The 24,295-nt window shown below is 37.9% G+C and overlaps 2 protein-coding genes across 5 annotated transcripts in view; one reads left to right on the top strand and one right to left on the bottom strand.

The window, feature by feature from the left end:
• CCDC82 (coiled-coil domain containing 82) overlaps positions 1–8,033 on the bottom strand; it is a 36,309-nt gene extending 28,276 nt beyond the window's left edge. For 2 of the 4 annotated variants that reach the window (XM_080641108.1, XM_080641110.1), the window contains exons 1-3: positions 7,956–8,033; positions 650–1,374; positions 25–223 (exon numbers count right to left, since the gene is read on the bottom strand). In XM_080641108.1, the coding sequence (XP_080497234.1) occupies positions 25–223; positions 650–1,360 (910 nt within the window). In that variant the 5' untranslated portion in view covers positions 1,361–1,374; positions 7,956–8,033. Of the gene's footprint in view, positions 1–24; positions 224–649; positions 1,375–7,485 lie in introns of all 4 variants that reach the window. The other 2 variants (XM_080641109.1, XM_080641107.1) reach the window with 2 other exon arrangements.
• A 48-nt stretch (positions 8,034–8,081) lies between these two features.
• Positions 8,082–13,510, top strand: JRKL (JRK like). The gene is made up of 2 exons (XM_080640057.1): positions 8,082–8,178; positions 8,577–13,510. The coding sequence occupies exon 2, from the start codon at positions 8,729–8,731 to the stop codon at positions 10,301–10,303; it is 1,575 nt and encodes a 524-aa protein (XP_080496183.1). The 5' UTR covers positions 8,082–8,178; positions 8,577–8,728; the 3' UTR covers positions 10,304–13,510.
• The last annotated feature ends 10,785 nt before the right edge of the window (positions 13,511–24,295 follow it).

Raw genomic sequence — 24,295 nt, 5'->3', positions numbered from 1 at the left:
ACATTTTCTTGAGATTTAACTTACAAAGTGAATTAGATTTCAGTTGTGATGTAGCCAATTGTTCTCCTCGCTGGCTTTCATTCTCTTCATCACCCTCCTCATCTGGTACTACAAAGTCATCAATAATGTAATTATCTCCATCTTCATCAGATTCATCAACCTCTTCCTCCTCCTTATCTTCATCATTTTCATCACTGCTTGGGCAAGATTCCCTTTCAGAGTCCTAATTAAATTAAAACATATTTCTTCAGTAAACTGTATGGAAATGATATTAAAAGATTAAATCCCAAACCCAAACAAATGATACACAGAAATTAATTTCATATTTTAAGGTTAAAAAATCATGTTAAATGATGAAATTTGAAAATTATATATGTAAAATGTTTAAAATAGACATTAAGATTATAAGAAGATAAAAACAGGAAATACCATACAAATAGTCTTTCAATATTACAAGAAAGATGGACTGAAGCTCATGATAAAACAATATATTAGATACAGTATTTTAATTAAACATGTTCATGGATACGTCATTAAAAATAAATTCTAGAATTAGAGAGAAATAGAACAGACTCAGCCCTTTCATTTTTATAAATACTTTTAAGTAAAAATTTAAAACCAGTAACAAAACCAATAAAATAAAACACACCTCAAAATCTCTACTACTGTTATGTCTCTGATGAGATCTTTGTTTTGAGAGTTCTTTCAGCTTCTGGAGTTGTTCTCGCTTTCTTGCAGCTGACGTTTTCTCAGGTTGATTCTGCTCCAGCTCCGCTGATGAACATTCATCTTCAACCACTCTACGCGGACGTTTAACACCTACTTTCCTCACTGCGACGTCACTGTCGTCACTGTCACCTCTCTCATCACTGTCACTCATCACCGAGGAGTTTCTTCTTCTCTTCCCTCGCTTTATGTTTTCTTCTTCTAAATCCTCCTCTATTATTTGTTCAGTGTGCTTGTTGAGATCAGCATCCTCTTGACTTGAATGCTTTTCCTGGTCTGGTGAATCAACACCACTCTGATTGCTTTTGTTCTTTTCTCGTTCATTTGTTGAACTGCTGCCAGTGTCAATGAGATGCTCACAGTTGTTTCCTTCACTTTCAACTTTAACTAACTTAAGCTCACTTTCATCTTCTGGCTTATTACTTTCAAGCCCTTTGTTACTAGCAAGCTCTTCATCACTGTCAATACTTTCATCACTATCACGCTCTTCCTCACTCTCACGGTCTTCACTCTCAAGGTCTTCATCACTATCCAATAACTGTGAGATACTACTTCTTTTAGTCCGCTTCCAATCAACTCGAGATTTCTGCTCACGCTCTTGAATTTTAGAATTCCTCCTTGTTTCACGTACCATTTTCACTTAAGCTTCTACAAAATAAAGTTATTAGGGATATAATAATGATAACCAGGTTACAACAATGAATGCATTTACGGTACAAACTATATTTATTTGGTATTATAACATGGTTCACAAAGGTAACATTACATGAACTACCTGAGTGAAGATAGCAGGATAGTTATTCAGCAAATAATTTATTGGGCCCAGCCATGTTGGTTTGGTGGTTGAGCACAGACCTATGAACCAGGAGGTCAAGGTTCGATTCCCTGTCAGGGCATATGCTTGAGTTGTGGGCTCGATCCCCGATTGTGCAGGAGGCGGCTGATCAATAATTCTCTCTCCTCATTGATGTTTCTAGTTCTCTCTCCCTCTCCCTTTCTCAATCGATATCAATAAAGATATTTTTTAAAAAATACAAATAATTTATTGAACATCTATGAAACCATTATATGACCTATTCTGAATTATGCTATGTTTTGCTGAAAGAGATACATAGAAAAATCATGGTACTGTTCTTCAGAAGATTGTTATCCATGTATAGAAATAAAACATAAATATATAGTAAGAAAAATGCAATGTAGTATTCATTCAGTACCAAGTGAATGACAAAAATAATCAATAAAAGCATAAAGATGCAGAAAGATCAGAACAGTATGTGCTTCACTAAAGGTCTTATTGAACAGATATGATCTGATAAACTTCTAACAGATTGGTTATATTTGAACAAAAAGAATGAAAGAAAAAAGTGATTTTGGGCAGATAAAAATGGTAAGGTCAAAACTTTGGCATTGAGAAAGAACATAATAAGTTTAGTAAATAATAATGTGACCTGAAAGCTGTGATAAAGGCTTTATGCTGAAAAAATAACATGAGAATAGAAAAGTAGGATTAGATTACCAGAATGATTCATTCTGTAAGCAAAGAAAAATTCTGAACAGAGATATGATATGAATTATAACATAAAGGATCAATCAATTTATATAAAGTCATAATTGACATAAAAAGATAGTGGTGCAAAGCTGAGAGACAACTATCCACTAAGATTGCAGCCTTTATATAATTTACAAAATGGCAATGGCTTTAAACCACTCAAAGTTAAAGATACAATATAATACAACAGAAAACTTACTAACAGTTAATCCAATAACATAACCAGATTTTAAAAAAGTTTCATGGTGAAGCAAAGCATGGTATTGGGAAAGGAAAACAAATGCTGTAAGTTTCCAATTCAGAAAAGGTTGAACTCCATCAAAATTATCACAACCATATAGTAAAGGAACACTTAGAGACAAGATAACTAGAAAAACAGTAACACAGTAGCACATATATACTTCTGTGGTTGCTAAGGAAACTAGAAATATCACAATGTAAGAGACTGACCTCATAATCCTCCTATATGATAAAAGGCCAATATGCAAATTGTCCCCTGAATCAGGAGTTCAACCAGGGGGCGGGGCCAGCCGACCAACCACCCGTGGCCCCTCCCCCTGGCCGGCCCAATCGGCCCCGATTGGGGCAGGCAGGCCGGACCTCACCCATGCACGAATTTGTGCCCTGGGCCTCTAGTCTTATATAATAAAACCCTAATACGCAAATCGACCAAACGGCGGAACGACCAGCAGAACCAATTGCTATGATGTTCACTGACCTCCAGGGGGCAGATGTTCAATGCAGGAGCTGCCCCCTGGTGGTCAGTGCTGGCGAGTGCAACAGTGGTGGCAGGGGCCTCTCCCGCCTCAGGTGAGCAGTAAGGAGTGAGGGGTCTCGGACTGCGAGAGCCCCGGACTGCAAGAGGGATGTCTGACTTGGTAGCTTAGTCCCGATCCCCCTGGCAGGCAGACATCCCCTGAGGGGTCCCGGGCTGTGAGAGGGCACAGGCCAGGCTGAGGGGACCCCCTCCCCGAGTGCATGAATTTCATGCACCGGGCCTCAAGTACATGTATAAGAGCTTAGGTATTCAACTGAGTGCTATCTCCTTCAAATAAATCACCCCTTATGAGGCTGATTATTCCAATATTTCTACCATAGCACAGAATATTCCCGGAGGTTCTCTAAAAACCATAGTATCAAATGTATATATAAATATATGAAAATAATCTTACTTCATTTTTATCCCAAAGAGTGGTTTAAATACAGACTTTATTCACTTGTCTCAGTTATAAAAGACTGTGAGAATTTTCCAGAAATTAAATCCAATTTCAAAAGATGAAGATTAAGTACCATTAAAGATATCTTTTTAAAATGTTGCAAACTGAAGGTAATTTCAAAAATTTTTTATGAGCAATGGCAGTATTAATGAACCAAGTTTATAGCTTCCCAAAATGATTGCTTTTTGGGGGTGGGAGAAATAACCACTCATTTGTACAAATTCTGATGGTTTATAAGGTAATGTGACTACTCCTATAATGGTAACAACTCATAAAAAATCAGAACAATTGTTGTTAAGATTACACAACAGAAATTATAGTGTAGGCTGAAGTCCCATCTTATCACAATAAATACTGCACGATATATTCAGCACTGAAACAGCAATTTAACAAATCCCAGTAAATAGACCAAACATTCTGCTATTTAAAATTACACTTGGGTTGTTGCTGGAAGCTAATTCCAGCATGTCATAAATGCAAGAAGTTTCATCAAAAGGTTGATGGAACTTAGGGATTCAGCAGGGCTGAATACATATTACCTGCTGCTGGAATAGCTAAGGGCATTTCCCCACACCTAAAGATTTGCATATATTATTGCCTGTTGCCAGACAGCTAAGGGCATTTTAATCTACATGTTATTGCCTCCTGCTGGCCAAACACCTGAACAGTTGAAGGCAGTTCCCCCAAAACTGACAATGCCTATTGTATACTAAACCTTACCTTTGACATGTATATCTACTTTGCTATGGAGCAAGATGTGGGAATAAAGAGAGCCCTGGGTCCAGAGATGAAGAGAACTTGGTTCCTATAGCTAAGCTTCCTCTGGCTCCCCCATGGATTACAAATTCATATTATATTTCTAGTCTCTTTATTAATTTACACGCACCGCCTTCTCCAGATTCCTGAACCCTTCTAAATGCTGGGAAAGACCCCCGGCATTAGGTTGTGTCTTACAGAAGGCTTATGTTAACATCAGCAAAGAAAATTGTGTGTGGCTAAAATTACCCTTGAAAAATACATTACTGTCTAAAGTGTTTTTTTGGTGAATTGTGCTGCTATGAACATAGGAGTGCATATAGCAGCACAATTCACCATAGCTAAGATTTGAAACAGCCTAAATGCCCATCAGCAGATGAGTGGATTAAAAAACTGGTACATCTACACAATGGAATACTATGCTGCGGTAAAAAAGAAGGAGTTCCTACCATTTGCAACAACATGGATGGAGATGGAGAGCATTATGCCAAGTGAAATAAGCCAGGCAGAGAAAGATAAATATCACATGATCTCACTCATTTGTGGAATATAATGAACGGCATAGACTGATGAACAAGAACAAATCCAGAGAACCTCAAACCTCAGGGAAGGAGGGGGTCGGTGGGAGTAAGGGGGAGAGATCAACCAAGGGACTTGTGTGCATGCATATGAGCCTAATCAATGGACACAGACAACAGGGGGGTGGGGCATGAGTGGGGGGTGGGGGGTAATGGGGGAATAAGGACACATATGTAAAAAAATAGTAATAAAAATAAAAACATAGAAAAGAAATTGTGAGGTAACCAGAAAAAAAATAGTGTTTTTTTGTATACCATACTGCTTCAAAATATGTCCACCCAGTTTCTCCTCCATGTTTTAAACAAATTACTGTTTTTCCTTTTTATTAAGCACCAAATTAGGCAGCTTATATTTTGAAGCCATGTTGTACAAAGGAATATTTTTAAAGCACATATAGTTAAATTTGCATAAATTAAGTGTGTATGTGCTTTACACTGTACTGAGAAATGGAAGGCTTTCTTATAAATCTGACCTGGGAGAAATAAAAAATTATAAAACAAATGACAAATATGGCTTCTGTAGATACACTAAAGCAAATATGAACAGTAGGAATATGAAAGTGAAAGACTTTATTAGTACTGAAAAGCAGTTTCATATACACTAGATGATTCACTTACAAATATATGTATACCGTACTCTAAACCCATTTATTATAGCAACACGTGATTCCTATGACAATGGTAAAAAACAAGAATGTCACACTATCCAATGATTGCACAGTTCAGCTACTTAAAAAGCCACGTCTGTATATTTTTTCAGTGCATTTTTATATATCTTTTAAAATCTTGACAATAATCCTAAAAGGAAGATATTATCTATCTTTATTTATAAAAACCAAATCCAAGGACATAGACTTTAAATGACTTCCCGAAGATCACACAGCTTGTTAGTGAGAGAGGAGGGACTGGACACCAGGGTTCCTGACTCCCATCCAATGCAACACAGTGACTGCTGTCAATATTATATTTGCACGAGGTAGTAAAAATTACGCCTTTAAAAAGTCATCATTTTTATAATCTCTCATTCATGCTAAATTTTAGCTTCTGAAAATAATCATTAAAATAATTTAAAGTTTACAAAACATGCTTCTTTAATTACGTAACTGAACTGCATGTGGGTTTATGCCAGAAACTTCTGAAAATTAGTTATCCAACAGGAAAGCAAATAATGTACTAAAGAGATGAAAATCTGCAGAATTCTCTATCTTATCGATTACACTTAGCACAAAATTTAAGGGATTCCCCATTAAGTTAAAAAGTAAAATTGTGGAAAAAAGGCAGTTTCTTATGAGAAAAATTTTATTTTGGAAAACTTTAGTGTTAAATGTTTGAGGAGGCACATTTTATTTAATTAAAATAAATCATGTTTCATTTGGTCAACTTGCAAATTTCCATGATCTCTCCATATTTCAAAATTACCACTTATATTAATAATGTCAAAAATTCTGAAAAAGAAGATAATTTAAATATGATGGTTCCTCTTTTTAAAATTGTGGATACTTTCACTATGTTACTGAGGGTGGTGGGGTGTGAAAGAACCATGACAGAGGTAAAAGGAAGTGAACTGAACCTGAGAGAAATGAGAGGGTAAAGCTAAGTTGATAGGTTAGACATTTCTTCGTCATTAGAATTAAAGAATCCATGCAAATGGATGTAATTTCTATATATGCTGAGTATACATTCAATTTCTGGAAATGAGAATTTAATTAAGCTTCTTTAATGACACCTTATCTTTAATCAACAAGAAAAACCACAGAGACTCCAAACAGAAAGCATGAAATAAGTGAATGAAGAGGATCAGTATTATCACACCTATGTGTGTCTTGGTTAGTATCATGTAAGATGCACATACATGGAGAAGCTGACTGCCGAAAAATGTAAAGGTGACACTCCGTATTGCTGTAGTCTTTCTCTAATTGAGTAACTATACACCAGTAAAGGGCACCTGAATGCCACCCGCATTTCTCTTCAGAAGAAATATCCTTCCTTGTAGACTTTGAGGTTAATTAATTCTCAGGAGAAGATTCATTCTAGGAATTGCCCTATGAACAATGTTGGTGACAGTTTACACTTTAAGATTTGAAGCGCAGTGAAACCCACTATTTGTAAAACATCACCTCTCCTTGATGTTTGCTTTTCTATGACAGTTTAGAGGGGCAACCTCAATATGCAAAGAAATAGTAATTTGATGCATTCTACATGCCGGCACACGCACTGAACTGTGGCACCACTAGAAGAAATCAACAACAGGGTCTCTGCTCCTAAGGAGCTCGCAATCTGATGAAATTACTAAGGACATCAAACCGAGTCAGTATAATACACGATACAGTGAGTGGATGGATCATAGTTCTTCCACTGGCTGGGGAAATGGGCAGCAAGGAATAGGAAATAGAAAAACAAGAAGAAACACCTAAAGACAGGAAAGCCAATCTCCCCCCCCCCCCCCCCATACACACATTTATTATCACGGTACAGTACTCCACCATTTCGCAGAGTGGATCCTGCCAGTTTGGCGTCCCAGACAACTACAGAATTCATTACAATCTGTGACGCTGAAGGTGGCTCTATAAATCCAGCAGGGATGAGCGGCAGAAGCAGGAACAGATTCTCCCGGGAGTAAACACTAATAAACACTAGAGTCATTTTCAGGATTACAAACCTGGCTCTCGGCGGGACGCAGGTGCCCAGCGCAGCGCGCCCGCGGGTCCGCTACTCTGCCTCCAGGAGGGGGAGAGCGTAGCAAGGAGACCGGACCCTCGGACCACCCTTCTCGGTGACGTGCGCGGGACGACACAATCCGCTAGACCCTAAAGGAGCTCCGCACTCAGAAAACAAACATGGGGCGGCAAAGGCCAGAAGCCCGCGAAATAGTCACTCGCAGTCCCCGTATCAGTCCCGCCCATCTCCCCGCCACGGGCCGACCTCGCACCCCGCCCACTTCAGCGCATTCCCCGCGAGTGGGGGGTGCGCCCAGGGCTGTTCCGCCCACCCCAAAGCATCCGCGGGAATTTTCCTCGCGACCGGCCGGGAGGCGTGGCTTCCCCGCCCCTCTGGGAGACCCACAGCAGCGGAGCTGAGCCCGAGCGAGTCCCCGCCCCGAGCTGGCCCGCGCCGCCTCCGCGTGCTCACCTTTCAAAGCGCCTCCGCCTCCGCCCCCGCCCCCGCCCCAGGCACTCACTCCTGACTAGCAGCGCTCCTCCCGGTTCCGGGGTCCAGGGGAAGTCCCGCCTCTAGGAGGAGTTGGGGGCGGGACCAGAGGCGGGCGGGGGCGTCTTCCGGGAGCGTGTACAGGGGGAGGAGCGGTCGCTGCGCGTTAGTCTGGGAGCAGTGCGGGCTCCCGCTTTCAACTGAGGTGGGGAGAGGGGCCCGGCGGCTGCCAGGGGCTGGGAGGACTGTGCGGGCCAAGCCCGCGCGGGGAAGTGGGGCTTGCGGTGGAAAGGGCTGCCTGCTGGGGTGGGAATCAAACCGCCGTGCCCCTGGGGAAGGGGGCCAGTCGCCGACTCCTGGCTCTTCCGCTCTCTCGTAACTTCGGGGTGGGGCAGGTTAGGGACGTCTCCCGGGATCCTGGCATGAAGGAGGTTTGTGGTCACGGTGAGGTGAGAGTCCTTCCCGCGGCCACTGGGGGAATAAAACAGATGTTTGTATTCCTGATTATCCGCGGTGACTCGGGGCCTCCTCTCCTGCCCATCTAAGTTAAAGGCCTGTTCCCTCAAACTTCCCTCTCACCTTCCTCTGCTGTCTCTTTGCCAGCCCAGCCCAGCCCAGCCGGGACGGGGCCAGGCCCACCAGGTGCCTGGTAAGGTGGAAAGACAGTGTGTAACACCGAGTTAAAGTGAGTCTCCGAGAGAAGAATTTTGCGGACTGCATCCTTGTGAGTGTGGGGAGAGTCCCAGAGCCTCACCATGTCCGGGAAACGGAAGCGAGTGGTGTTGACTATTAAAGATAAGCTTGATATAATAAAGAAACTTGAAGACGGAGGTTCTTCCAAACAACTGGCAGTGATTTATGGAATTGGCGAGACAACAGTTAGGGATATAAGGAAAAATAAGGAAAAAATTATAACTTATGCAAGCAGTTCTGATTCCACAAGTCTTCTGGCCAAAAGGAAATCTATGAAGCCATCCATGTATGAGGAACTGGACCGAGCAATGCTGGAGTGGTTCAACCAGCAAAGAGCAAAAGGGAATCCTGTATCTGGACCCATTTGTGCAAAAAGGGCAGAGTTCTTCTTTTATGCTTTGGGAATGGATGGTGATTTTAACCCCTCTGCCGGTTGGCTGACTCGTTTTAAGCAGCGGCACAGCATTAGAGAAATTAACATTAGAAATGAGAGATTAAATGGAGATGAGACCGCTGTGGAAGATTTTTGTAACAACTTTCGAGACTTTATTGAACGAGAGAATCTGCAGCCTGAACAGATCTACAATGCGGATGAAACTGGACTCTTTTGGAAATGCCTACCTTCCAGGACTTCAGTCATCAAAGGTAAATGCACTGTCTTTGGGCACAAGTCAGTTGAAGAAAGAGTCACCATCATGTGTTGTGCCAATGCAACAGGTTTACACAAACTTAAACTTTGTGTTGTGGGGAAACCAAAGAAACCTTGCTCCTTCAAGTCAGCGGACACCTCAAACCTGCCAGTCTCTTATTTCAGCCAGAAAGGTGCATGGATGGATCTTTCCATTTTCCGACAGTGGTTTGACAAGATCTTTGTGCCACAAGTTCGAGAGCACTTACGCTCCAGAGGCCTACAGGAAAAGGCTGTGCTCTTGTTGAATAATTCACCAACACATCCAAATGAAAATGTCCTTAGGTCAGATGATGGCCAAATATTTGCTAAATATTTACCACCTAATGTGGCTTCACTGATTCAGCCCTCGGACCAGGGTGTCATAGCAACAATGAAGACTAACTATCGTGCAGGGCTTCTCCAGAGCAACTTGGAAGAAGGTAATGACCTGAAATCATTCTGGAAAAAGCTAACTCTGCTGGATGTACTGTATGAAGTAGCAATGGCTTGGAATTTAGTAAAGCCAGTTACCATTAGCAGAGCATGGAAGAAGATTCTCCCTACCATAGAGGAGAGAGAAGGCTTGGACTTTGATGAAGAAGGTATTTCGCTGGCTACTGTGGCCACCATTTTACAACACACCAAAGGATTGGAAAATGTGACTACTGAAAACATTGAAAAATGGCTTGACGTGGACAGTACTGAACCAGGTTATGAAGTATTAACTGACAGTGAAATCATCAGAAGAGCCCAAGGCCAGACAGAGGAATCCAGTGAAAATGAGGAGGAGGCAATAGAACTAATTCCAGAGAAACATATCAATCATGCAGCTGCTCTCCAATGGACTGAAAATTTACTGGATTATCTAGAACAACAAGGTGATATAATTCTGCCCGATAAACTGGTGATACGTAAACTTCGAGCCACCATCAGAAATAAACAGAAGATGACCAACTCAAGCCAATAATGGCATTTCAATATTACTGTTTGTAACTCTTAACCTCTCTACAATAATGGCTTTATTTTGTGTGTGTGTTCTGAATTGTCAGACACAGTCCTATGAAATATGGAGACAAAAATGTACCTGAAGTGGTTTGAGGATTATGTGTTTTGCATCATCTGTGTCTCTTGTCCCTTTACTTACGCAGATAATCTGAAGCTGATTCTGTATAAATATAAATTACATGTACACATGTTTTCACTTTTGTGGATCTATAATTATCCCTTCCATAACAGTGGCATTCCCTACATTTTCTAGCAAATGTTACAGATAATAATGAACAGATAGAGCATTTTCCTGAAATTTTTGTTTAATTTGTGAGCACTGCCACAGTAATCTTTTCTTGTGCTAACCCTCTTAAATGGTTATCTGCTTTGTGTGTCTGTATATGCTGAAAGAATTCAGAAATATCTATATTGTTATATTGCAGGGTGATCTATAATAACTCAAAATGAAGTTCAATAATGAGGAGGAAACAATAATCTATGACTTATAAAAATGTCTTAGAAATCATAGTTCTGTTACATTAATATTTGGCTGGCAATAGGGGAGATTTTTCTGAAAGCTGAATTAAATACAATATAGGAAGTGATTGCTAAATTAGTGAGAAAACTATTGGAAAACATATATAAAAGATATTCTATTCATTTGTAGAAAACTAAGTTGAAAATTTGAGGAGCTTTAAGTTATTTATACAAAGGGAATAAATAGGCTTCTTTTAATTGGGTCTTTTTATTATGAATTGAGTAACAGTATAGGTTTATTATTTATTCACCTAATTATATTACAGGTTCTATAATGTTACATGAGCTCCCACCTTATATGTGGGTGACCATCTTGGGAATTTGAAAGTTTTGTTGTTTTTTACTGTGTACTTGATATTGTGAATAATTTGAAAAAAAAATTGTCATACCGTCTCTTTCATATGAAAAGAAAAAAAGAATAAAGTTTTTATTTTTAATAAGCCATAGATTATGTATGATTTGCTTTATGAAGAAATCAGAGATAATTATGGAAATTGTCAGATTCTTAAGAAGTTCACCATTTATTATTTTGACACTTGTAAAACTTATTCTAGAATTTGTAAAAGTTTTGATATATTTGCTTAGTAAATTTAGTATGTTTATTCAAGACATGAAAACACTACCTATGTGAATATTATTATAATTTGTGATTTAAAAGCAAAGTCTCTCCATATTATTTAATGTTTTGGCCCTAAATTTTTTTTAAAACAGTAGAATTGTTCTGTGTCAGTCATTTTTTAAAGTTTAACTTTATCATATAAATACTTTGCATTTTATAGTGCCTTTCTTAGAATTCTAAAACTTCAAAAAGATTTTTGCTTTCCATAATTTCTTTTATCTTCATTATATATGTCTAGATTTTTAAAAAGACATCTGTGATGAGAACTTTAAAAGTTTTATGTGCTGCATGAATTGCCTCAGTGCAGAGTAAAAGAAACATGAGAAGTTAACAGATACTGAATCAGATGATTATGCCTTCTATAAATTAATTGTATATAAATGGATTTTTCATTTTTCTCAAATGAAAATATGTACTAAAAAGCTTCTTGGAATTTCTGTCTGGATTTGCTCATTATTTTAAAAATTAACCTTGTCACTAAAATTCAGCTGTATCATTGCCACCTAGTGGTTAAATTAACATTACTGTTCAGCAGTGTAGTTTCAAACTTCTCTAACCTGTGAGAAACTGTGCTTTATTTCTTTTACAGCTATTTACTCTCTTCTGAAGCTGCCTACAGTTCTGTTTTGGACCCTTCTATCCTTAAACAATGATAAAAGCTGCCAATTACCGAATACCATGTTATAGTTTAAGCAATGTACTTACATAATCCTTAAATTGTGAATTAGGTGGAAATACTGATGTTCATCTCACACTCTTAATTGCTAAAAATCACCACTTTGCTACAGGTAAGAATTTAAGCCCAGGTATTTGTCACCAAAGACTGTACTTGTATTATCCAACCTAGGCTAACCTCTTCACCTTTTCAAATCTTCAACATTTATTCCTTGCTGCCACCCTCCACCATCTACCACAGTTAACTGAATTTACTTATCTACTTTCCAGTTCAGTTGTGGCACCACTTTTCTTTTCCTTTACCTTTTTATGAGATTAGTCTTCTTCACTGCTCTGCTGTGTCTCTATTTCCCTGTTTATCCACAACCTAATAATCGCATTTGAAACTTGGATCATCTGTTTTGCTTTCTAGTTAGCCATGCTCAGTGAGGAGCCTTCCTCACTTCCCAATGTAAAACCCATCACTGGGGAAAAGTTTATACAAACACTATTTCTCTTTAGTTCATGAGGCAATCTCAAAGAGTTGGCACAGTACAGCACTAACATGAAAGTCTCGCTAGATCTGGAAACCGTTATTACCCAAAGCACATGAGCATGTATATACTTAGATCCATGGAGATCAAAGGGGAAAAAATTAAACCCCCATCGACACGGAGAAGAGAATGAAGGTTAGGTCCAAATAGGTGGTTAGAGAAGAAGAAAAAAATTAAAGGGAAATGTAGCTTGCAGTGAGGTTCATTTTGTAATCATGTGCATTTCAGCATCCTAGCCCCAGGCTTACTAGTAATGTGCTACTTATTCATAGATGGCCCCTGTAATCTCTTGGTTTTCTTTTTTCTTTTTTTTTTCCTTTCTTATTTATGGAATGATAAGTCAGTGCCAAGCTAAATATGTTTAATCAATAGTTGGGACCATTTAATGGATGATGCCAGAAGATGTTTGGGTACTATATTTGGGTACAAAGTCATAAATTCTTAGTTTCTGTTTGGCTTTCTATTTCTCCACTAAGTAATTAGCCATAGACTCATATTCTCTGACCAGTCTTGCCAGATTTCCCCATTGATGAGCATTGATATATCTCTCAGAAAACCAACTGTACATTACCATGGTTCTTTAAATCCACACTCCTAGTAGCCAAGAATTCTGTGAGAGTAGGTTTACCTGCAGGGGTCTTCTGAGAGATTTGGGCCTTTTGGGGGTAAATGGGTGAGGGAAGTGGAATTCTTTGCAAGGTTTAAATTCAAAGAATCATCCTAAAGAGTCTTGCATATGCATGAATGGTTTCTAATACTTCTCTTTGATGTGAGGAATTTGCATTAAATGTTGCATTCAAAAATAAATCCCCATTTTAACAGTGAATCAAGAATTTGTTGAGTTTTACTATATGTGTAAGACAACTGGGCGTGGCAGGTTTAGGAAAATATAAAAGAAAGGGAAGAGGAGTTCTTGTCCTTTAAGATCTTGAAATCAAGGTGGAAAAATAACACTTGAAAAAAGCAAACTGGTTTAATTGTAAGCTCATAGAACAGCCAACATAATGTGATAAGGACGATAAGGAAACCATCAAGGTTTATTTTGATTACTCATTCCTCAGCTGGCTTCTACTCTATACATTTAAAGCTTTTGTTAGCCTTTAGTTTTTACTGCTCCTGAGTGACTTCATCCATTTCCATTGCCTGCATGCTTATGACCCCAAGTCCATCTCTAGTCACTCTTCAGAAGCTCAGGTTTGTATCTTCAATTGAGTAGCAGGGTTTACGTTTGGAAGGGAAGTTGCTTTGCTTCCCATCTGTAGTAATCTCTTCATTAGTATCCTAATGTCAGAGCCATCTAGATGGGCTAAGGATTTCAAATCATTTTTTAACTGAATGCCTCATTAAGCTTATCTACCTGGGTCTGAAATTGAAGAATGGGTAGTCATCTATTTTCTTATCTGTATCTCCTCTTAAGCCTTTCCTGATGTACATAAATGCCCTTGCCTCTGGCCGTTCCTTCCCACAGACAGTCACAATGGTTTCTGTTTTCTCTACCCTTGTTGTACAAGGGTAAAATTGAGTTTGTTGTGTTATAATCCCTAACCTCCTTAAAAGATCATCATTTAAGTTATCAAGGCAATAAATGATTAATTGTTGTTGAAAATCCTTCAAAGTATAATATTTTATGAAATAAAATAAGGTTTAAATAAACGAAAGCGATGTATAAGTAAAGGGATATTGAATAGATTAGTGACAAGCATTTGTATAATTATCTCTTTCTGAATGAGGAAAATAAAAAAACATAAAACATGAATGAGAACAACGATGGCAGATTTGTTTTTAAAACTATTCTTAAAAATATATTGAGATGATTTCAAGTTGACCGAGAGCAGCTGTGTGATTTCCATTACCACTGAAAAACATTAGCAGTGGGAGTCTGCCTACCTTTTCATTAACAGCAGTTTGACAGAAGATGACAGGGGTGCTTGGTATTTGATGCCATTCCGAACGTAAGAGAATACATGGTATTAGGCAGCCAAGTAGTTCTTCTATTCCCCTTTTTATACATGGTGTCTTTTGTGTGTCTATCTGACAAAGTATCTGCCTTCACAGTAACCTTGCTGTTGTCTACAGATAGCCTCAGTTCTCTCTCTCTTTTGCTGGTTAATTTCTTTATCCTCATGCAAGATTTACAAAGGAAGACCCTGAGTAGATTTGTTTGGTATAAATTGACACAAGCAACAGAAATTTGTCATTGTGTATGTGAGGGGGGAAATGTACAAGTTTCATTCTATAAAGACTTATTTGATAAGGCTTTTATTGTATAAGGCATGTAAAGAAACATCTTTGTTGCAGAAAAGTATAAGGGTTCCATGGCAACTGAAAACAGGAGGCTGCATTTAATCATACAATTAAACACCACTATTATCTCTTATTTTCATTTAAGTGTTTAGGACTACCTTATTTTTACTCTGTATACTACAGATATTTTAACAAATGAAAATTTAAGGTAATGTGGAAAACTCAATTATTCATGAATTAATGGGAAAATTGAGTTTCCTATATAAAATAATAAAAGTCCCTTTGAGAAACAGTTACCCCCTTTTAATTTCAGTACTTTGTTAGTACCTCTCATGTGACTATGACATCTTGTCTTTTATTCATTTGTCTCAAATATTTACCTACTCCATCACTAAAAATTTAAATATTCATTCCCCAGTTTCTTGCAGATTTGTGTGATCATGAACCTGAAATTAAATCTATATATTTTGTATGTTACAAAGATAACTCTTGTGATCTTAAAAAGGAAGGAAATCTCACCCTTTGTGAAAGCATGGATGGACCTGGAGAATATTATGCTAATTGAAATAAACCAATCAGAGAAAGACAAGTACCATATGATTTAACTCCTGTGGAATCTAATGAACAATGTCAACTAACAAAATAGAAACAGATTCATGGATAGACCGACAGCTGTCAGAGGGGAGGGGATTTGCAGGGCTGGGTGAAAAGGGTGATGGGGTTAAGCAAAACCAACAACAAAAAAACACATAGACACAGACAGCAACATGGTGATTATCAGAGGGAAAGGGGGGTGAGGGAGATTAGAAGAGGGTGTAGGGGAGATAAGTGGTGGTGGAAGGAGACTTCACTTGAGGTGGTGAATATACAATACAATATACAGATGATGTATTATAGAATAGTACACCTAAACCCTACGTAATTTTATTAACCAATGTCACCCCAATAAAGTCAATTAATAAAAGAAAGAAAAATGACTTGTACATTAAGTTGCTGTAGTACTTCTATGATTAATGAGGTGATCACAGCTAGGTTGATGATTTTTGACGAGTTTTAACATACAAATAGGTTTTTAAAATCAAGATTATTTTGAGGTTATAATTTAGAAATACTTATAGTATGTAATATTTATTCATTAAATTATATAAACACATGACAGAAATAATTTGTTTTGTTGACATATTCCAGATATACACAATACCTTTATATTACCTGGAGATGATTTGCTAGCTTAAAAAAAAAAGAAAAAAATCAAATACAAATAAAAGTAAAAAGCTAAGGATAAATGTTCAATAATGATTACATCCTAAATGTATTGAATTATCTAATACAGGAGCTTTATCTTAAATTTTAATAACATTTTCCCCAGGGTAATGAATGTTTTATTGAATTGCAAAGATGCCTGGTCTTTAATAAGTGTCTTTTATTTTGACAGTCATCATGATAGATGCTTTAACATAAATCATACTCTACAGCTCGATAGATTGCCTCCTAATCAGGCTATTGTCATCATTCTTGCTTAAATAGCTGAAATATATTGATATAGCATAATTATATCCTAATTAAGCTATATCAGATTTGGGTTGATAAAGGGCCCTGCAGGTATTCTTAAGGCAAAAGTCAGTTTTCAAGGGTTCAACACATTTCTTGTCCAGTTCATGACAATATACAAAGTTCCATAACATTAAAAAAAAAAAAAGCATAATATACAAAAAATACTTCAAAGTAAGTGTAGACACGTGGACATTTATTTTCTTTTTACCAGATTAGGACACCTATAAAAAAATCTTGACCCCTTAATAGCACAAAAAAGTACTAAAGAAAAAAAATCAAGCATGAATGACTGATAAATTCCATCATCAAACAAAATACAGTTTATTAAAAATGACGTGTCCTTTCATTCAAATCTGCTCAGCACCACATGTGTGGGATAGAAAAGAATGTGGTTTGTGGGAGCCATTGCAAAAAAGGCTGTGAATAGTTTCATATCAACAAATAATGCAGTGTACATTAACAATATGCTATTTAGTGAATCTTTTACAGAAGACTTGCATACGTCAGACACTGCCCTAGATACTTGGAGTTAGCAAGAGATAGCTATATACTGAGATTAGCCCATGGTAACTCACATGAATTATTTTATTTCCCCATGAATCAGCTAATAACAGGGAATTAGTTTATGTCTCAACAAAAGCATTAACTTGGTGCTAGAGTCGTCTTCAGATATAGTGAACATCCTCCAGCGGTATTGAGCTTTGTATCACTGGTAGAGCTAAAAGATTGATTGGACAGGCGATTCACTAGATGGTTAGAGAAGGGATTCATTAACTATACTGGCTGTTGAGATGCCCTTCCAACCTTCAGACTTCATTATTCTTTCACATGGAAAGGTTGTAGGGAGAGCACTGATCAAATTACCACACAGCAATAGGAACTTTCAGAAGCTTTCATTTATGCATCCAATGAATATCTACGTAGTTTTACTAAATGTCATGCACTGTTCTATCTTTCAGGAATCTAGCTTTTGAATAAGTAGGTGCTTTAAAAAATATATATATATATTTGTGTATATATATATATATATATATATATATATATATTATTTCAGAGAGGAAGAGAGAGAAACATCAATGATGAGAGAGAATCACTGATAGGCTACCTCCTGCATGCTACTGGGGATCAGCAACCCTGGCATGTGCCCTGACCAGGAATTGAACCATGACCTCCTGGTTCATGGGTTGATGCTCAACCACTGAGCAACTATGGCTGGGCATGAATAAGTAGGTGCTTTTTAGAACATAAGCCTTTTACTTGACTTACCTAGTTTCAAAGAACCATGTTTTTTATGGGATCTTAAAAAATCAAGAAAAATCCAGAAAGAATTAGACAACAAACATAATGAGACAGATAATATACCTCTCAATGGATTTTTGTAATGAATTTCACAGGGATTTGTGGTTGCTTCTGCACTTCAGACAACAGGGAGGAGATGGATGGGAAGTTATTGCTTGATGGATACAGAGTTCCCATTTGGGATTATGAAAAAGTTAGAAAATAGTTGTGATGGCTACACAGCATTATGGATGTAGTAATTATCACTTAGTGGTGCAATTAAAATGGGAAAATTTAAGTTATATATATTTTACCATAGTAAATAAAACATTTTTGAGAATAAAAAGGTGTAATGGTTTGTTGTGAGACTTACATTCTTCAAACATCCATGGCAATAGTTCTCCATTTGTTTGGGTTTCTAATTAAAATGCTAACAGAGATTTATAGTGTCCGACTCCTTTAAAAATGTTTAGCCAAGATGAATTAAAGAATTTGTAGATGAGTCTTATAATTATCCTTTTGCTCAATGGTGTCCAAGAGGAGGAATAATGACTACCACACACTTCATTTATTGTCTGAGGATATAAACAAATCAGTGGGAAGGACTACGTGAAGAATTGTTATACAACCCATATATAAATTCATTCATTTTAAAAATCACGTATTTGACAAACGTTTAAAAAGTATATGTATACTAGAGTCCCGATGCACGAAATTTGTGCAGAGGGCTCGGCCCCCGCCACCATCGGCCCCCACCACCCTCGGCCCCCACCCACCACAGCGGCTACCTCTGCCTTGGCCCTTGCAGCCCCAGCTTCATCCAGAAGGTCGTTCGGAAGGACATCGGGAAGGACGTCCAGTCTAATTAGCATATTATGCTTTTATTATATAGGATAACTAGGTGGAATGAGATATATCAAGATAAATAAGACACACACCTGTCAAGGACTTTAGGGTCATAACTATATCTTCAATATTAGGATCATGTTCAGTAGTGTTTTCCATATCCAACAATAGGATCTTGGACCCTGTAGATAATGAAAAGACCTTGTGATAAAATCTCCTAATATATAATAAGTAAATTACCTAAGTGTATGTATCTTATGCAGAATTTTATTTGAAACGAATAATATTATCATAGAGCTCTAGTTAACTTCATAAGCTATTCTGCATAACAATCATTTAAAAAGTACTATAAAATGTGACATAATTACCTGGTTCTTGTTATTAATAAATTTAATTTTTAGAAAAGTTTTATTTTTTCCTTTTTATTGAATTTATTTGGGTGACACGGATTAACAAAATTATACAGATTCCAGGTGCGTAATTCTAGAGCAGTTTTAGATTTATATAAAAAAGATACAGGAAGTTCCCATGTATCCTTTCTTCCATACTGTCACCCCACCCCTTGCATGTTACCCAATTATCATCATCTTGCATTAGTGTGGCACATTTACTATAATTAGTGAACCAATAATGATACATTGTTATTAACGAAGGTCCATAGTTTACATTAGGGTTCATTCTTTGTGCTTTACATTTTCATCGGTTTTTACAAATGCATAAATAATGTCATGTATCCACCATTTTATATCACACAAAATAGTTTTACTGCCCTAAAAATCCTGGGTTCCACCTGTTCATCATTCCCTCTCTTCCTCCCCCTTGGCAACCACCGATCTTTTGACGCTCTATAGTTTCGCCTTTTCCACAATGTTCCTATTGAAGATAGAATATTTTGATTGCTTCTAGATTGGGGGCTGTTATAAACATTTGTATACAGGTTTTTGTGTGGACAGATATTTTCAACTCATTTAGGTAAACATCTAGGAGTTCAATTGCTGAATCACATAGTAAGACTGTTTAGCTTTGTAAGAAACTATTTTTCCGAAGTGGCTATACCATGTGGCATTCCTACTAGCCATGAATCAGAGTTCCTGTGATCCACAATCTCACTGGTATTTGGTGTGGCCTGTGTTTTGGATTTTAGCCATTCTAATAGGTGTGTAGTGGTCTCATTGTTTTAGTTTGCAATTCCTAATATTTGATGTTGAGCATCTTTTCATATGCATATTTGCCATGTAGATATTTTCTTTAGCGATGTATGTGTTTAGAGCTTTTGCCGACTTTTTTGATTGGATTATTTGTTTTCTTATTGTTAGGTTTTAAGAGTTCTTGGTATAATATAGGCATAAGTCTTTATATACATGTACACAAATATATTAATTTCAGAGAGGAAGGAAGAGGGAGCGAGAGAGAAACATCAATGATGAGAGAGAATCATTGATTGGCTGCCTCCTGCACACCCCCTACTGGGGATCGAGCCCACAACCCAGGCATGTGCCCTGACCGGGAATTGAACCGTGACCTCTTGGTTAACACTCAACCACTAAGCTACACTGACCAGGCTAGGCATAAGTCTTTTGATCAGATATGTGTTTTGCAAATATTTTTCCTAGTCTGTGGCTTTCCCTCCCTCATGCTCTTAACAGTGTCTTTTGCAGAGCAGAAGTTTTAAATAATAAAGTCCAACTTACCAATGTTTTCTTTCATGGATTGTATTTTTGGTGTTGTATCTAAAAAAGTCATTACCAAAACCAAGGACACCTAAATTTCTTACTATTTTATCTTCTAGAAATTGTATAGTTTTTCATTTTACACTTATGTAAAATGGGAGGTATTTTTGTTTTTATCAGGTTCCTCATGCATATTTTGAATATATTTTTATTTTAACTTTTTAAAATTAAATAAGTCTACTAGTATAAGGCATTTTAAAGTTATTTTTTGTATAGCGTGTAAGGTTTGTATCTAGATTCATTTTCTTTGCATGTGAATATCTAATAGTTTCAGCATCATTTGTTCAAAACACACACACACTGTAGACACCACAAAAGTCCATACAAACGGAAAGTGTATAGCTAGCAGAGACAGACATAACTCATACTCCAGTGACACATTTTAAAGTGGAAATCACTGTTATAATTTTTCTATGTAGATGGTTTTAACTCTAACATCATTTGGAAGCACCAAATATCTTGAAATCTTAAATTTTGGCCAAGAAAGCACAAGTTTATGTCTCTGGAGAAAGTTCAAATGACTTTGAAAAACAACATTTTAAATGGAGCAACACCGCCATCTTGTGGTGTTATAGAATACTGACTGCTTCTTAATGGAGTTTTGAGTTTACATACTCATAGGTAAAATATAGATAATGATTATTCATGGAAATGGGGGAGAGTAATCACACAGAATATTGAGTCTACAATTTACCAACCCTTTAAAATTTCCATCAAAGCTAAAAACTACTTAAATGAAACAGTTTCACTGTACTACATTCAGAACCATGAGGTAACCACATTTGTATGTACCTTTTCTTAAATGTATTGCCTCCCTAGAGAATCTCAATTCCAATAATTACAGGCTGTTGTTGTTCCTTGTGATTAAGCCGCGGTTTGCCGCTCTGTTGACTAATGAGTTTGCCGACCACTGGCCTAGACGTTACTTTAAAAAAATATATACTATGAGCACTCTTATTCTTTTCTTGATATTTACAATATAATAAGAAATGAGGATCACTACCGTCACCAGCACCACCAATGCTGACTTTGCTACACTCCTTTCCCTCAGCCTGGGACCCCTCTATCTATAATACGGAACGAAGCTGCTAAAAAACACATGCTTAGGAATGCCAATGTATTATTTGACATCTCACTCTGTTCTGCATTATTTGACATTTTTATTGATTTGGCTTGTTAGCATATGAGGTTTTATTTATTTATTATTTTGGGTAATCCTCACCTGAGGATATTTTTTCCACTGCTTTTTCAAAGAGAGTATTAGGGAGGGCTCGAGGGAAGAAGGAAGGGGGAGAGAGAGAGAGAGACATCAATGTGAGAGAGACACATCACATCCACTGGTTGCCTCCCTCATGCACCCCGTCCAGAGGTGGATGGAGCCTGCAACCCAGGTACATGCCCTTGACCAGGAGTGGAACCCATGGCCCTTTGGTACACGGGCTGACGCTCTAACCACTGAGCAGCGCTGGCCAGGGTGAGGCTTATTTTTAATTAGCCCTGGACTTAGTAGCAATCACTGAAATGGTTCTGCTGTGTGAAAACTGTGTAACTAAGAACATAAAATCAGGGAGCATGAGCTATAGCCCCTGTGCATCAGATGCTTATAGAGTCCTTGCAGACATAGATGACACACAAGAACCACATTAAAAAACAAGGTCATACGTTCTGTTGAAAATGCCACATCACATTTTGTAGTTCTTTCCTTCTATCTCTTGCCTCAGACATTCAATTCATCTGATAACTCTGAGGGAGGATTTGCTGCGCACTTACTATTTTCATAACACTGGACTAGGTGCCATGAAGGATACAAGTAAAAAGTACAGGAAAAAAAATCAAGAGTCTTATAATCTCATCGGGGTGACTAACAAACAAAACTGTCTTGGAGTATATAATTGCCTACAGCTATACCTAATACCTTGAAGTTATGAATGGGAAGAATGGGAGGTATTTTTGTCTTTATCAGGTTCCTCATGCTTATTTTGAATATATTTTTATTTTAACTTTTAAAAATTAAATATAGTTGACATACAATGTTACATGATTTTCATTTGTCATATTTATTTCTATTTTCTAATTAGTTTCTACATATTTTAAAAAATTATTGATTGATTTTTGGAGAGAGAGAGGAAGGGAGAATGAGAGAAATATGGATTTGTTGTTCCACTTATTTTCATTTATGTACCCTGATTAGGGTTCAAACCCACAACCTTGGTGAATCTGGATGACGCTGGAACCAACTGACCTACCCAGCCAGGGGCCTCTAGTTTGTTTGTTTTTTTAGAGTAAAAACCTTGATTGTCCTGTCTTGATTTCTGCATATGATGCTATGCTCTTCAGCTGCAGATTCTATTCTTCTACACATGGTTTTTAACGACTATAGACACGGAGGTGGGGAAAGAAGACTATTGTACACCAAGATACCAAATGCTTGGATTAATGAAGCAATGTGGATTTTTTCTTCTGTAGTATCTACATTTTCTCCGCGTGTCCTCTTCAGTCTACTCTAGGTTTCCTTGTGAAAACTCCCAGCAGTGGTGAGGGGTTTTCTGCCACAAGGAGCCACGTACATGTGGAGGCCCCCGCAGAAGCCCCCTGGGAAGGTGCAGGCAGCCTGGGTGTCAGACAGCCGCCATATAAAGTAGCCGGAGGTAAGGGTTTGTTTGTATGTGCCTTTGTTTTGAATGTTGTAGTTCCCTTCACTCATTCCCTTCTTAAGTTCAGATGCAGAACCGGTTTTGGGCTGTGACAAAGAAAATGAATCAAAATCTGTGCTTAAGCTTATAAAGGAGAGGAGAGAGCAGTAACTGGAATCCCTCCTGCAGAAAATCTGATTGACTTGGCCTGGGGCACAAGCAGCCTTTAAAGCGCCTCAGGTGATGCTAAGGTAGAGTGCAGCCAAAGTGAGAACTGCTGAGCCGGCAGCTGGTGTGGGAGAGAGGCCGCAGCTTCAGAAGTTACCTGACTGTGGGCAGAGCCAAGAGTCCACGGGTCGAAGGAGAGTGGTAGTCCAGATGTAAGAAAGAGCAAAAGCCGGGCACTGACAAGACAGTCTGAACGCTAGGCCTCCTGCTGAGAGGAGACCTGAGAGCTTGCTGCTGTGTCAGAGGGGCTACTATGATCTTGGCCTTCAGGTCACATAATAATTCCTATGAATAACAATCTTCAGCTTGGCTGGTGTGGCTCAGTGGTTGAGCGTCAGCCCATGAACTAGGAGATCATGGTTTGATTCCTGGTCAGGGCACATGCTCGGGTTGCAGGCTCCATCCCCAGGAGGGGATCGATATTCTCTCTCATCATCGCTGTTTCTATCTCTCTTCCTCTCCCTTCCACACTATTAAAAACAAAACAAAACAAAACAAAACAAAAAAACAGTCTTAAGAAAGAAAGTTCTGGGAGTCTATAGTCACATGATGTCAGAAATATTCATGACTATATTTGATAGCTATTAAAGATATTCCCCAAATTTGTGATGTATGGATAAAAAAAACAAAGTTCGAGAACCTTTCCAGATAAAAGGAGAGGAAAGACCTATAACAATGAAACACCATGTGAGATAATGGACTGGAAAACAGACTGCTCTAAAGGCTGTCTCTGGGACAGTTGTTGAAATCTGAATATGGAGAATGGATTAATTAATCCTGTTACATTAATGTTACATTCCTTGATTTAAAAAATTGCATTCTTGTTCTGAAAGAGAATGTCCTCATTCTTGGGAAATACACACAAGAGTATTTAGAGCAGGGGTTGTAATGTCTCCAAGTTATGCTCCAATAGTTTAAATAAATGGCATTTACACATACAATATATACCGAGAGAATGAAGAAGCAAATGGGGCACTTGATGAATCCGGATAAATGAAATCAGAAATTCATTTTACTATTCTTATAACTATTCTGTAAGTTTGAAATTATATTTTTAAAAATTCCCCCCCTCCCCACCACCACCAAAAAAAAAAA

Source organism: Plecotus auritus, assembly GCF_963455305.1.
Source record: "Plecotus auritus genome assembly, chromosome: 9".
Classification (NCBI taxonomy): domain Eukaryota; kingdom Metazoa; phylum Chordata; class Mammalia; order Chiroptera; family Vespertilionidae; genus Plecotus; species Plecotus auritus.
The sequence above is the reverse complement of the archived record's forward strand: the minus strand, read 5'-3'. Positions and strand labels throughout refer to the sequence as shown.

Coding starts and splice junctions, on each gene's coding strand:
- JRKL (XM_080640057.1), top strand. CDS start 8,729: ATGTCCGGGAAACGGAAGCGAGTGGTGTTGACTATTAAAGATAAGCTT.